The sequence below is a fragment of the Tinamus guttatus genome, unplaced genomic scaffold (assembly GCF_059628265.1).
Source record: "Tinamus guttatus ecotype Peru unplaced genomic scaffold, ASM5962826v1 Tinamus_guttatus_pri_ptg000219l, whole genome shotgun sequence".
In the NCBI taxonomy this organism is placed as follows: Eukaryota; Metazoa; Chordata; class Aves; order Tinamiformes; family Tinamidae; genus Tinamus; species Tinamus guttatus.
This window is the reverse complement of record NW_028288753.1, coordinates 447,923-461,872: the sequence shown is the minus strand read 5'-3', so window position 1 is coordinate 461,872 and position 13,950 is coordinate 447,923. Positions and strand designations below refer to the sequence as shown.

General features: G+C 53.3%; 1 protein-coding gene across 1 annotated transcript; it reads left to right on the top strand.

Annotated features, from left to right (window-relative positions):
* Window positions 1–791: 791 nt before the first annotated feature.
* On the top strand, window positions 792–10,043 carry LOC148594643 (olfactory receptor 14A16-like). Its single transcript, XM_088525015.1, has 2 exons — window positions 792–1,457; window positions 9,762–10,043. The coding sequence occupies exons 1-2, from the start codon at window positions 792–794 to the stop codon at window positions 10,041–10,043; spliced, it is 948 nt and encodes a 315-aa protein (XP_088381141.1).
* The last annotated feature ends 3,907 nt before the right edge of the window (window positions 10,044–13,950 follow it).

The following is a 13,950-nucleotide window of genomic DNA, read 5'->3' as shown; positions in this document are numbered from 1 at the left end:
TCTCTGTTGATTCGAAAACCGGACCTAACAGTTCATACTCTTGCTCTTCATTCCTTCACCTGCCTGTGCTGATCTGGTTTTGCTCTCTGGAGCTAAGGAGGGGAATTCAGCTGCAGTTCAGGCAGTAACTTCCCTCTCCCACTGCATTCCCTCAAGCAACAGTGAAGACATTTAGGTGATGTGAGGATGGGGTCCGTCTTAGTGGAAATGAGATGCCCAGAAGGGGTCAGTTCAGCCCCTGCCTTCACTGCACTGTTCCTCTCCCTTGGTGGAATGGGAACTGCGGTGACTGATTCAGGTCCAGACACCTCTGTTGAAGAGAGCAGCCTGGAACGGGGGTTAGATTAATCCCTCCCAGTGATCTTCCCTCTCAAACAGAGCTGTCATGAGTGTGGCCTCTCTCCCTCTCCCTCTCCCTCTCTCTCTCTCTGTGTCGCAATAGTAAGTGGAGAATATTCCCACTTTCCGTCACTCCACACTTCACCAAATCCCCTTCACTCAGGTCACAGTACCCATCCCCAGGTGTCCCCTGCAAATGCATGAGTCAATTTGACACCTCCGTTTACACCCCCCAGTAGAGCAGGACTGACTGCCCTGGAGGCAGGCAGAGAGGCAGAGCACACTCACCCAGCACAAACCAGAGGTCAAGAAAGGGAGCGGAACAAGGTAAAGGAAAGGACCCATGTGGGGGTACCATGAGGAGTGGAATGGATTTTATTCAGAGAAGCTTGTTCTAACTTTAACTTGTTGATGCTTTTTCCTCATTGGAGAATGTGCTGAATGAAGATTAAATGTCCAACAGAAGCTCCCTCAATGAATTCCTCCTCCTGGCGTTCTCAGACACACGGGAGCTGCAGCTCTTGCACTTCTCGCTCTTCCTGGGCATCTACCTGGCTGCCCTCCTGGCCAACGGCCTCATCATCACAGCCGTAGCCTGCGACCACCGCCTCCGCACCCCCATGTACTTCTTCCTCCTCAACCTCTCCCTCCTCGACCTTGGCTCCATCTCCACCACTCTCCCCAAATCCATGCACAATTCCCTGTGGGACACCAGGGCCATCTCATACTTGGGATGCACTGCCCAGATCTTTCTGTTTGCCTTTTTTGTGTCAGCAGAGTATTTTCTTCTCACAGTCATGGCCTATGACCGCTACGTTGCCATCTGCAGACCCCTGCACTACGGGACCCTCCTGAGCAGCACAGCTTGTGTAAAATCGGCAGCAGCTGCCTGGACCAGTGGCTTTCTCAGTGCTCTCCTGCACACTGGGAACACATTTTCCCTACCCCTCTGCCAAGGCAATGTGGTGGAGCAGTTCTTCTGTGAGATCCCCCAGATCCTCAAGCTCTCCTGCTCAGACTCCTACCTCAGGGAAGTTGGGCTTCTTGTGGTTAGTTTCTGTTTGGTCTTTGGGTGTTTCATTTTCATTGTAGTGTCCTACGTGCAGATCTTCAGAGCTGTACTGAGGATCCCCTCTGAGCAGGGCCGGCGCAAAGCCTTTTCCATGTGCCTCCCACACCTGGCCGTGGTCTCTCTCTTTGTCAGCACTGACATGCTTGTCTACCTGAAGCCCTCGTCTGTCTCCTCCCCAGCTCTGGATCTGGCGCTGTCCTTTCTGTACTCGGTGGTGCCTCCAACTCTGAACCCCCTCATCTACAGCATGAGGAACAAGGAGCTCAGGGACACACTAGAAAAGATGGTTCAATGGATATGAGGTCATTGCCAGTACCTGTTCCACGTTCATTCACTCATCAGAATATCCCTCATCAAGGATGTGTGTTATGCATTTATTTCCTTCTTAGTTTTCTCTTGTACATCCATCTCAGACAAATATAATAAGTAAATAAATAAGTATGTCCACTTCCCTGCATGTCTCCTTGGGAAGCTCTCCTTGAAATTGGACCCACATCCTATATTGAAGCAGGAAGCCAGGCTTCTTCTCCCTTCTCCAGCAGAGAGGGGGGACTTCAGAGCCCACTGCTCGAGCTCCCTCGCATGCCCCTAGTGCAGTGAGGAGAGTTTCCTTGTGCAGTGTCTCTTCCAGAACTGGCACTGAGGGAGCTCAGGGGGACAGAGTTAGGCTCAGAGGAGTACAGACGGGGTGAGACCATGGGCCCCATGTCCATTAGGAGAGCTCAGCTCCCCCAGGCACCGTCAGGGTGTCATCTCACACCCCTCTCCTGTGATGGTGGCAGCCAGATATCACTGTGGGCTCTTCCCTTCTGTCTCCAGTGCTGTAACATTACAAGTGGAGGGACAGTGGAGGGGAGGAGACTCAGGCAGCAGCCTGTGGGGACAGACCCTCTGCTTGACAATGTCACCCCCACACTCCCACAGCAGGCATTTCCTCACTGCAGCCTTCTCATGGGATCTGCAGCTTTCTGGAGACACATCCCAGCAGAGCAGGACTTTCTCTTTCTAGAGTTGTTCTCTTCATTTCCATGCTGTGCTTCTATGCTCTGTTGTATGGATATGGCCTAGGAGTTCTCATAACCTGGTGATCCTCTGTTGTGTTGCCATGTGAACATTTCCTGGAAGCACCAGCAGGACCAGGCACTGGGCACCCTTCTGTCAGCCCTGGCCTCCAGACTAATATTTCCTATAATTAAAGGGCATCTCCTTTGTGATATGTCTGAAACCAGGCATTTATTCACAGGATGGTTGCAATATGTCCAAGGTGGGGTGCAACCGCAGAAGGGTCTGATTTTCTGATTGTAAGATCTATGGGTTCCAGCGATGAGCTCAGAGTCCCCAGATGATTAGGGATTAGACTGGGTTTATGGTTCATCTCTCAGTGACCAGTGGAGACAGGGAACGGTCTCTGAAGTGTCTACCTGGGGCTTTCCCAGAGGAGACCACGCTGATGATAGATGCTTCTGGAGAGGCCCCCAGGAGAGCTCAGAGGATTCCAAGGGAGAGCGTGTGCCTGGGGACGGGCAATGAGTGGAGCTTCACGAAATGAGGGATGATCGACAGTGGGGTAAGCAGAAGGTAGAGCACTAAATCCAGGTGTACGTATCACAGAATCACAGAATGGTTGAGGTTGGAAGGGACTAATGGAGATCATCTAGTTCAACACTCCTGCACAAGGAGGGACACCTAGAACACACTGCACAGGGTCCTATCCAGGCGGGTTTTGGGTATCTCCAAAGGCGGAGACTCCACAACCTCTCCGGGCACCCTGTTCCAGGGCTCTGTCACCCTCACAGTAAAGAAGTTCTTCCTCACATGGCAGTGGAACTTCCTGTGTTTTAGTTTATATCCATTACTGCTTGTCCTGTCATTGGCCACTACCGAAAAGAGTTTGGACCCAACCTCTTTACCTTCTCCCCTCAGGTATTTGTACATGTTGATAAGATCCCTTCTCGATTTTCTCTTCTCCAGACTAAACAGGTCCATCTCACTTAGTGTTTTCTCATACAAGACATGCTCCAGTCTCTTAATCTTCTTTGTTGCTCTATACTTGACCCTTTCTGGAAGTTCCACATCCCTCTTTAACCGGGGAGCCCAGAACTGCACACAGTACTCCAGGTGCAGCCTCACCAGAGGTGAGGAGAGGGGCAGGATCCCCTTTCTCGACCTGCTGGCAACACTCCTCCTAATGCAGGCCAGGATCCCATTGGCCTTCCTGGCACATTGTTGGCAAGTGGCTAACTTGTTGTCAACCTGGACTCCCAAATCCCTCTCTCTGGAGCTGCTTTCCAGCAGGTCAGCCCCTTATCTGTACAGAGTTATTCCTGTCCAGGTGCAGGACCCGTAACTTGTCCTGGTTGGACCCTATGAGGTTCCTCTCTGCCCAACTCTCCATCCTGTCCAGGTTCCTCTGAATGGCAGCATAGCCCTCTGGAGTGTTGGCCCCTCCACCCAGTTTGGTATTGTCCACAAACTTGCTGAGAGTGCACTCTGTGCCCTCATCCAAATCATTGATGAATAAAGTTGAACAGCGCTGGAAGCAGTACTGAGCCCTGGGGGACACCACTAGCCACAGGCCTCCACTTAGACTCAGCTCCATTTATCACAACCTTCAGAGCTCTGCCATCCAGCCAGTTCCAGGAAGAATCATGGACTCCTTGCACAGAGGGTGGACGGGGCCTCAGGAGATCTCTAGCCCAATCTCCTTGCTCACAGCCTGGTCAGCCCTGGTGTCACACCACCTTTGCTCTGTTTTCACTCTGGTCTTGGAAACCTCTAAGGGAAGAGACTACACAAGCTCTCTGGACAACCAATTCCAGTTTTTCATCACAGGGTAAGTGCTCCAGCCCCCCAACTCTAGTGAGGGTCCTTGTCCTAATTTTCTCCCAGTTATCAACATCTTTCTTGTTCCAGGAAACCACACTTGGAGGCAGTGTTCTCCATGTGGTCTAATGAACACTGATTAAAGGCATTCACCATTTCCCTTGACCTCCTGGCTGTGCTGCTGCTCATAGCACCATGATTCTTACGGCCTCCTTTGCTGCCTGGAAATGCTGCTGTCTCATGTTTTTCCTCCGTCCCCCAGGATGCTCAGGCCTCTTCCAGAGAGCTGCTGCCCCAAGCTCTCTCAGCATCTCCTCACAGGAGAGATCCTCCAGTCCCTTGATCATTTTTGTAGTCCCACACTGGACTCTCTCCAGTGGTTCCATGTCCCTTTTGTAGTGGAGAGCCCAGAACTGGACACAGGACTCCTGATGTGGCCTCAGCAGGGCTAAGTAGAGGGCCAGGGTCACCTCCCTCCATTTGTTGGCAACACTTCCTAACACACCCCAGGCACCTCTCCATGAGCATTCTGAGCTGAGGCAGAGTGACTTAGCAATAACATCCACCAGCTCCTGCAGCACTCTTGGGTACATCCCAATCTCCAGAAAGTTGAACGAGTTTTACTGCATAGACCATCCTTGTGCTTGGTAGCTGTTTTCCTCAAAGACCTGTTGGCTTTCCTGAACTCCTAGGCCCTTCAGAGCTGCCTTCTATGGAATCTCCTACCTGTCCCCTGGGGAGTCCCCTGAACAGGTCAGACCTGTTCCTCTGAAGTTCAGGGTCTGTGCTCCACTCCTGTCCCTCCTCTACTGGACCTGGAAATCTGCTTTTCTTAATGTCGCTTAAGGAGAGGTTGACAGTGAATATCACATGCCTGATGCTTTCCCTGATGTATTTCCCTCCCCACTCCCTCACCCCCAAATAAGAGCCAGGGCCTGTGATCTACAGACTTTCTCACGTTGCTTAAAAGGAGCTGTCATCCACCTCCTCACCCTGACTGCATGGTCTGTAGCTCCCATCATGATGTCACCCTTACTCTAATGCTCACCCACAAGCACCTGCCCAAACTATTGCCCATCTTATGGAAGCTGTGCATGCATCTGAGCTGCCATTCCACATAAAACAGCCTCCTCCTCCTTCCTGACAGTCTCCCCTGAAGAGCTTTTACCTCAGCAGCACAGACCTCCAGTTGTGTGAATGGTCCTAATGCATCTCAGTTATTCCAGTGATGTAGAGATCCTGTGATAGTTTATGCTGCATATGCCAGGCTCCAGGCATTTGCATATATTTGGTCTGCAAAACATCAGGTGTGTCACAGCAAAGAGATTTCTCACAGTGAAACCTGTTACCAAGAGCCAAAGACACTGTGTGCAATGGCCCCACTTGAGAGCAGACCATGCTGATTTGGAGAGCAGGTGGCAATGTAAATGGTGAGAGGAGGTTCCTACTGCAAGAGCAAAGCCTGCAGGGCCCAAGACCAGGGAGAAACAGAGCTGGGCTGTGCAGGAATGGCAGGAGAGGGCTTTGTTGCCTGAGCTGAATTGTAGCACTTTGTAGCCTGTGATAGAGGTGAGCCAAACTCCAGGCAGGACAAGGTCTCACTGAAGGTGTTCTTGGGCTTGAGTCAGCTGTGATCCAGTCATCCTGGGGTCATCATTAGTCCCATAATATCATCAGGGTGAAAAGAGGTTCTGTAGGAGCAAAGTGAGGAGCTGTTAAGAGAGCAGAGCCCAGAGCAGACACCTTGGTGTGACGTGCCTCTCCCATTTATGGAGCATGCTCAGCTGCAGGAGAGATGGACTTGGCCCAAAGACAGTGGTGGGATCCAGTCGTTTGGGCACTGGGAGGGAACCTGAGATGCCCTGGGGCACTTGTCCAGCTCGAGCTCCAAAGGGATATGGCTTCCCATAGATCCCATGCTGCGTCTGCTAGAGGAGATGTTTGGTTATGCTGGACAACACAGGCATCTGTCCTGGCCCAGCCAGCCTATTCCTGTGTCACTGAATGATATGTCTGCACTGAATTATATTAGCTTTTTGCACTGTAATGATCTGCCTGCATCTCTGCTTTATACTGCATGGTCCTCACATAGTAGTGGAAGGCATCTGGGGCCATTTGGGATGGCAAAGGACATTTCCAACCTGGTCCTATCCAGAAGCTCCCTGAGAATGTGGGTCTCAGATTTGCTCCAGTGGAGCAAACAGACATGGGCACATTTTTGGTACCTCCTCTGCCTCTTCAACTGTCCCCAGCTGTTTGTCATCCCACCCTCCATCACCAGTGATTACAAGGGGAGCTTAGAGAAGGAGCTCATGTGCAGATGTCAGTGCTGTGCACACTTCAGCGTGGGCAAGCAGAATCCCACCTTCTGTGTGTTTGTGGAGTTCAAGGGAGGAATCTGAATCCCATCCCAGATCAGTGACTTCTGAACCAGCATGCGATGCCCACACAGGTTCATCTGAATCCATGGCCCCCCTCTTTGCCCCTGTCTCTGGGTCCTACCTATTAGAGTCTTACTAACTAGGGACTTCCAGAGTGGGACCTTTTAAACTTGCATAGATAGTCATCCTCTGACGAAATAGATGGCAGGTTGGGAATTCTTCTTTCTCCACTCAGTTGGAAAGGACAACAAGTGATTATTTTAGTTTACTTAACAAACATTTCCCAGGAGGAGGGGGGACAAGGGACAGAGAAATTGGTGAGTTCAGCTGGGCCTCTGCTCCTGAGCGGGGCCAGGCTCCTGGGACGGAGGCAGCTCGTGGCAGCCTGGCAGCACTGCCCAGAGACAGCGTGTGCAGGAGCAGCTCCTGTGCCAAGAGCAGCAGGGCTGCGGGCACTGCCTGCTGCTGCGGACAGGAGAGGAGAGAAGGCAGCGAGAGGGGAACGGCAGTGTGGAGCGGGAGCACAGAGGAGAACTGGTGGAGAAATCATCACAACCCTTGACACGGTGAGTCTCTGTGAGGAGGGCAATGCTACTGAGGTTCCTGGAGGAGTCTTCTGACCCAAATCCATTACAGATCGGGGTTTTAACGATCATTCTCTCACTTTCTCCTGTGCAGAGAATGGGGAGATGCTTCAGAGCAGCGTTCCTGCCACTCCAACACAGTGACAGGACATGCTGCTCTCTTCTCCTGGGGATGGCTGCAGGGTGTGAAACCAGGGTGAGCACTGTGGTCTGCCCAGGGCTGTAATTCAGAGCACTGTCCCTGCACTCCATGGTGCTGTGAGCCCGGGGCAGTGACTCTGCCACCTGTGAGTGTCAGCGCTCAGCCTGCCTGGGGAGCTCCCCATGGCGCTGTGGGGAGAAGATCTGGGTTAGAGGAGAGCTTGAGCCTCCCATCAAGAGGATGCTGTATTTTCTGCCTTGGGGACATATCAGAGGTGACTTTTCATCAAGAACACCATGGCAGGGAACTCCTGATAGAGAAGAGTCATCAAGACTCTGGGCTCTCACTTTTATTCTCTTTGTGTGGTGTAAAATGGACATGAATCTGTCAGATTTAGACAGGGGATGGAGGCTCATAGATGGTGACACTGAGAGAAGAGCAGTAGTGGGAGAACCTTAGCAAATGCTTTCACCCACCCCTCAGCCTACAGAACGGGCCAGCATCCCCTTTCCAGCCTCAGCAAGGTTTGTCTCACCCGCAAACACAAAGGTGCCCTGGGCAGGATCCTGGCCCCAGCGGGTGTCTGCAGGGCAGAGCCGAGGGCCCAGCGGGTGGGATGGGGTCTGTGAGCACAAACAGGGCAGACATGTAGGGATGGAAGAACAGCTCCCACAGGGACGGCTCCCCATGCAGCAGAGTCATGGCCAGAGGGTGAGAGGAAACTGTCACCTCCAGCACCTCCTCTCCTGTCCCCACCAGCACAACCCTCTGCTCTGCAAGCTGCGGCATCCAGACCATATTTCCTTGGCAGATGGACATGAAGGAGGCACACCTGAGACCTCCCTTTCCCCAGCCCTGCCTGGCCCTGATTCTCTCAGCACAGCTATCGGGGTGTTGCTCTGTGTTTCCCACCGGCCCGTGTCCGTCCCTTGGACTCTCTGGGCAGGGGGTTTCTGCTGCAGTCCAGACACTGACCCTGTGGGTCCTGCCATGCAGATGTGTCCTTGTGTGTGAGGTGCCCAACGCCCCTCTGCCCTGTGGTGCTTGGAGCCAGGTACTGGGAGCATCTGTGCATGAGCCAATTCTCCCTTGAGGACACCTCATCCTTCAAATATTTTCTCTGTATTTTAGTTGGTTGGGCTGCAAGCTGCCCTCCAGAGGGGCACACCTCCCCCATTACAGGTGAATCTTATGGAGGGGCTCCATGGAGAAGCTCTCCAGGTACTGAGGCCCTGGAATTGCTGCTGGCAGCTGGATGCGGGCAGCTGGAATAAGCCCAATGTGGTTCATGCTTGAAAAGGAGGGCTGAGACCTTCCTCAAGAACTCTGAGACAGGGCACTGGGTTGGGTGATCTGCACTTTGAACCTGGATTCCTCTACACTCCATGGTGTGATTTCTTTCTATGGTAAAATGAGTGAAATTGTCCTCCGCATCAGAGGAGCGAACACAGGGCAGCTGGGAACAGGTCAGCTCTTCTCACTCTGCATTAATGCTATAGTGATCCCTTTTGCCCCTCTATAACCACAGCCATTTATTCAGAGTATAGTAGGAATGCTGAGGATTTCTGTGTCCTCATGGAAAACTCACCCAGCACCAACCAGAGCTCAAGACACAGACCTCAATAACTTGAGACTTGACTGAAATGGGAATTCATAAAGTTTGTGAGCTAAAGGAAGGCTTATGAGAAAGATTTACACATGGAAATCTGTTCTAATTTCTCAACAACTCTTTTTCCTCTCAGTCCTTCAGTGGCCTGAAGGAGCGAATGTCCAACAGCAGCTCCCCCAGTGACTTCCTGCTCCTGCCATTCGCAGACACACGGGAGCTGCAGCTCTTGCACTTCTTGCTCTTCCTGGGCATCTACCTGGCTGCCCTCCTGGCCAATGGCCTCATCATCACAGCCGTAGCCTGCGACCACCGCCTCCACACCCCCATGTACTTCTTCCTCCTCAACCTCTCCCTCCTCGACCTGGGCTCCATCTCCACCACTGTCCCCAAGTCCATGGCCAATTCCCTGATGGACACTAGGGCCATTTCCTACTTGGGATGTGTTGGGCAGGTCTTAAGTTTTACTATTTTTGTATCAGCTGAGCTTTCTCTCCTCACAGTCATGGCCTATGACCGCTACGTTGCCATCTGCAGACCCCTGCACTATGGGACCCTCCTGGACAGCAGAGCTTGTGTCAAAATGGCAGCGGCTGCCTGGGCCAGTGGCTTTCTCAATGCTTTCCTGCACACTGGGAACACATTTTCCCTACCCCTCTGCCAAGGCAATGTGGTGGAGCAGTTCTTCTGTGAGATCCCCCAGATCCTCAAGCTCTCCTGCTCACACTCCTACCTCAGAGAAGTTGGGCTTCTTGGGGTTACTGGCTGTTTATGCATTGGATGTTTCATTTTCACTGTGGTGTCCTATGTGCAGATCTTTGCTGCTGTGCTAAGGATCCCCTCTGAGCAGGGCCGGCACAAAGCCTTTTCTATGTGCCTCCCGCACCTGGCTGTGGTCTCTCTGTTTGTCAGCACTTCATTTTTTGCCTACCTGAAGCCCCCCTCCATCTCCTCCCCAGCTCTGGATCTGGTGGTGGCTCTTCTATATGCGGTGGTGCCTCCAACTCTGAACCCCCTCATCTACAGCATGAGGAACAAGGAGCTAAAGGACGCAGTGAGGAAACTGGTTACAAGGGTCCAGTGTCAGCAACAGTAATCCCCTCTTGTGCAACCACTCACCAGTTACAGGCTGTCTGGCATCAAGGCTTTATGCTGTTCCGTAATTCCTTCCCTTCCCTTCTCTTCCCTTGCCTTCCCTTCCCTTCCCTTGCCTTCCCTTGCCTTCCCTTCCCTTCCCTTCCCTTCCCTTCCCTTCCCTTCCCTTCCCTTCCCTTCCCTTCCCTTCCCTTCCCTTGCCTTCCCTTCCCTTCCCTTCCCTTCCCTTCCCTTCCCTTCCCTTCCCTTCCCTTCCCTTCCCTTCCCTTCCCTTCCCTTCCTTCTCCTTCCCTTCCTTTCCTTCTCCTTCCCTCCCCTTCCTTCTCCTTCCCTTCCTTTCCCTTCCATTCCCTTTGCCTTCCCTTCCCTTCCCTTCTCTTCCCTTCCCTTCCTTCTCCTTCCCTTCCCTTCCTTCTCCTTCCCTTCCTTCTCCTTCCCTTCCCTTCCCTCCCCTCCTTCCTTTGCTTTTCTCTCTTCCACTCTTTCTCCTTTTCTCATTCTTTTTTGTTTCTTCTGATGCATTCACATAAAAAAATAAATAAGTGAATATACAAATAGTGAGTACCGATTCCTCTCATTTGTATCTTCTCCAGAGATTGTGTTGAAGCAGGAAGCCAGGCTTCCCCCTTCACCAGCAGAGAGGGGCAACCTCAGAGCCCGCTGGTCAGAGCTCCCCCAGGTGTCATGTCCCTCAGTGCAGTGAGGAGAGTTTCCCTGTGCAGTGTCTCTTCCTGCTCCGGCACCAAGGGAGCTCCGGGGCACAGAGTTTGGCTCAGACGAGTACAGATGGGGTGAGACCATGGGTCCCCTGTCCATTGGGAGAGCTCAGCTGCTCCAGGCGCAGTCAGCATGTCATCTCACAACCCTCTCCTGCAAGGGTGACAGCCACGTGTCACCGTGGGCTGATCCCTTCCCTCTACAGAGCTCCAACTTGTGGGAGAGGGGGAACATTGGAGAGGAGGGGACTCAGGCAGCCGTTTGTGAGGACAGACCCTGTGCTTGGCAGCATCCTCCCCACAGTGACAACAGCCTTCCTGTGGGGGCGGCAGCTTTCCTGGAGACATGTCCCAGCAGAGCAACAGGGCTCTTTCTTTTGAGAGTCGCTCTCTTCATTTCCATGCTGTCCTTCCATGTTCTATTCTGTGGATATGGTCCAGCATCTCCCATATCCTGGGGATCACAGGTTGTGTTTCCATGTGCATGTGTCCTAAAACAACAGGCAGGAGGAGTCCTTGGGCTCCCTTACACCACTGCTGGACTCCAGAATAATATTTCCATAATAAAAGGGGATCTGCCCTGACATCAGCTTAATTCTGGCCCTCCTTCAGAAACTGGAGCCAAAAAATATACCCAAGGGTGTGCAACCACAAAAGGGCCTGCTCTTCTGCTTGTGAACTCCATGAGATCCAAGGGATGAGCTCAGTGTTCCCGGGTGCTCTGTTAGCCTGAATCCAGGGTTCATCGCTCAGTGACCAGGGGACATGGGCAATGGGCTCTGCATTGCCTGTGCCAGGCTGCCCCACACGTGACAGTGCTGGTGAGAGATGCTTCTGGAGGGGCATCCAAACCCCCAGGGGAGCTCCAGGGGCAGCGAGTGCAGCTTTACTGAATCAGGGGGATTCACAGTGCAGTGACCAGAAGGGAAAGCACTAAATATAGGTGCACACGGGGAAAGGAGGGCTCTGCAATCCCGGAACAGAGAGTGGGGACCCAGGAGGCCCAGGGAAGGGGCACTGGAGGGTAAACAGGGCTGCTCCACGTGGGAGCTGGGAGCTAGAGTGCTGGCAGGGCAGGCAGGGGAGGTACCCCCTGAGAAGAGGTGACACCCCACGGTGCCAGGACAAGAGGAGCAGCGCAGCTTTGGCGATGTTAACGGGGGTCACGCAGTCTAGTGATGGCCACACAGGACCGGAAGCCTCCAAGCAGCCTAGGTTTGTGGGGGACATGGACTGGAGACCTCCAGAGGTTGCTCCTCCCCACAACTGCTCTGCAACTCAATGACTTCTTTTGCCTCATCCCCTGATCCAGAAGCATTGGAAGTTCATTCTGCATGAAGATCCTGGTGCTCCTATTCTCGAGCTGGCATCCATCGAAGCCTGGGGACCGGCCTCCACAAAGGCATCGCCTGCCCAGTGCCAAAGTTGTGCAGCTGAGGGCAAGGGTCTTTGCCCCAATTCCCCTGTCCTCCTCCTGCTTCCAGCACCACAAATGCTGTGCCCATGTCAAACCCTTCAGGCTCCAGACTGCCCCGGGGCCTGAGGCAGCTCCAGCTCCTCCAGGGATGTGCTGCAGCCATTCAGGATTGTGCTGAGGTGGGTCTGGCACTACCAGGGTGGGTGGGAGAGGGCAGCCCCCTCTGCCACGCTGGGGCTGGCGCTGGGCACAGCTTTTCCCTGGGAGCTCCCTGCGGAGCCGCTCCAGGGGATCCTCCCCCTCTGCCCTGGCAGCAGCACCAGTGCTCAGGGTGCCGGGGTGGGAGTGCACAGAGGGCAGGAGGGGACGGGCTGCCATGGGGGAGCATCGAGACCTGCTCTGTGCATGCAGGGATGGAGAGGAGAAATGCAGAGCTCGGCTGGAGCTCTGGAAAGAGCGAGGGGAGGGGAGGGCAACGCAGAGGCCTCCTGCCAGCACATCCAGAGCACAAAGAAGGAGGGAGGGAAATGGGGGCTGCTGCTCAGCGGGGTCAGCTCTGAGGCAACCCAGGAGCCGGTCCCTGCCCACCCCAGGCTGTGCCCCACACAGGGCTCCGCAGGCAGCTGGGCTGCAGGACCTGCTGGGCTCTGCTGCACAAGAGAGGTCGTGCAAGCCTGGCCTGTTCCTCTCCCTTGGGATATGGGGACCTGCGGGAGGATGGAGCTGGCTATGGACTGCCCCACAGCTGGCTGAGGACTCAGTTGTGTGACAGTACAAATGGGACCTCCTTGGAAGAATCCCATAGGCTAGAACTATAGAAGGAAGGGGGGCCCAAGGAAGCTGGTTAGTTTTCAAGTGACACTTCCTCCACACCCAGCAACCGTGCATGCCTGTGTGTAAGGAGTCAGGCAGAGGGGGCAGGAGACCTGTGTGGATGAGCAAGGAGCTTGTGGCAATGCTCAAGGAGAAGGCGACGGTATACAGAATATGGAAAAAAGGACAGGTCCCCTGGGAGAAATACAGGAATGTAGTCAGAGAATGCAGAGTTGCCACAAGGAAAGCTAAAGCATGTTTGGAATGCCAGCTGGCAAGGGACATTAAAAATAACAAGAAAAACATCTTCAAATATGTTAACAGGAAAAGGAAGATCAGGGAAAACGTGGGTCCGCTGGTGAATGGGATGGGCACCCTGGTTACAAATAACACAGAAAAAGCAGAGTTGCTCAATGCTTTCTTTGCTTCAGTGTTTACCAAGGGCAGCCCTTTAGAGCCCCAGGTCCTAGGGACAAGAGAAGAAGCCGGGGGAGAGGAAGACTTGCCCTGGGTAGAGGAAGATTGAGTCAGAAAGCACCTAAGGAAACTCGATACCCACAAATCCATGGGCCCTGATGGGATGCACCCCAGAGTGCTGCGTGAGCTGGCAGAGGTCATAGCTAAGCTTCTCTCCATCATCTTTGAAAGATCCTGGAGAACGGGGGAGGTGCCGGAAGACTGGAAGAAGGCCAATGTCATGCCAGTCTTCAAAAAAGGCAAGAAGGAGGACCCAGGCAACTACAGGCCAGTGAGCCTCACCTCTGTCCCCGGAAAAGTGATGGAATGGCTCATACTGGCTGTTGTCTCCAGGCACATGAAGGACAAGAAGGTGCTCAAGAGTAGTCAGCATGGATTCACCAAGGGGAAATCTTGCTTAACTAATCTGATAGCCTTCTATGATGAAATGACCGGCTGGATAGATGAGGGGAGAGCGGCGGATGTCGTCTATCTCGACTTCACCA

Excerpts from the sequence above, each read along its gene's own strand:
- LOC148594643 (XM_088525015.1), top strand. The coding sequence starts at position 792 with ATGTCCAACAGAAGCTCCCTCAATGAATTCCTCCTCCTGGCGTTCTCA. Across the intron at positions 1,458-9,761 it reads ACGTGCAGATCTTCAGAGCT|ATCTTTGCTGCTGTGCTAAG; the intron begins GTACTGAGGATC and ends TCCTATGTGCAG.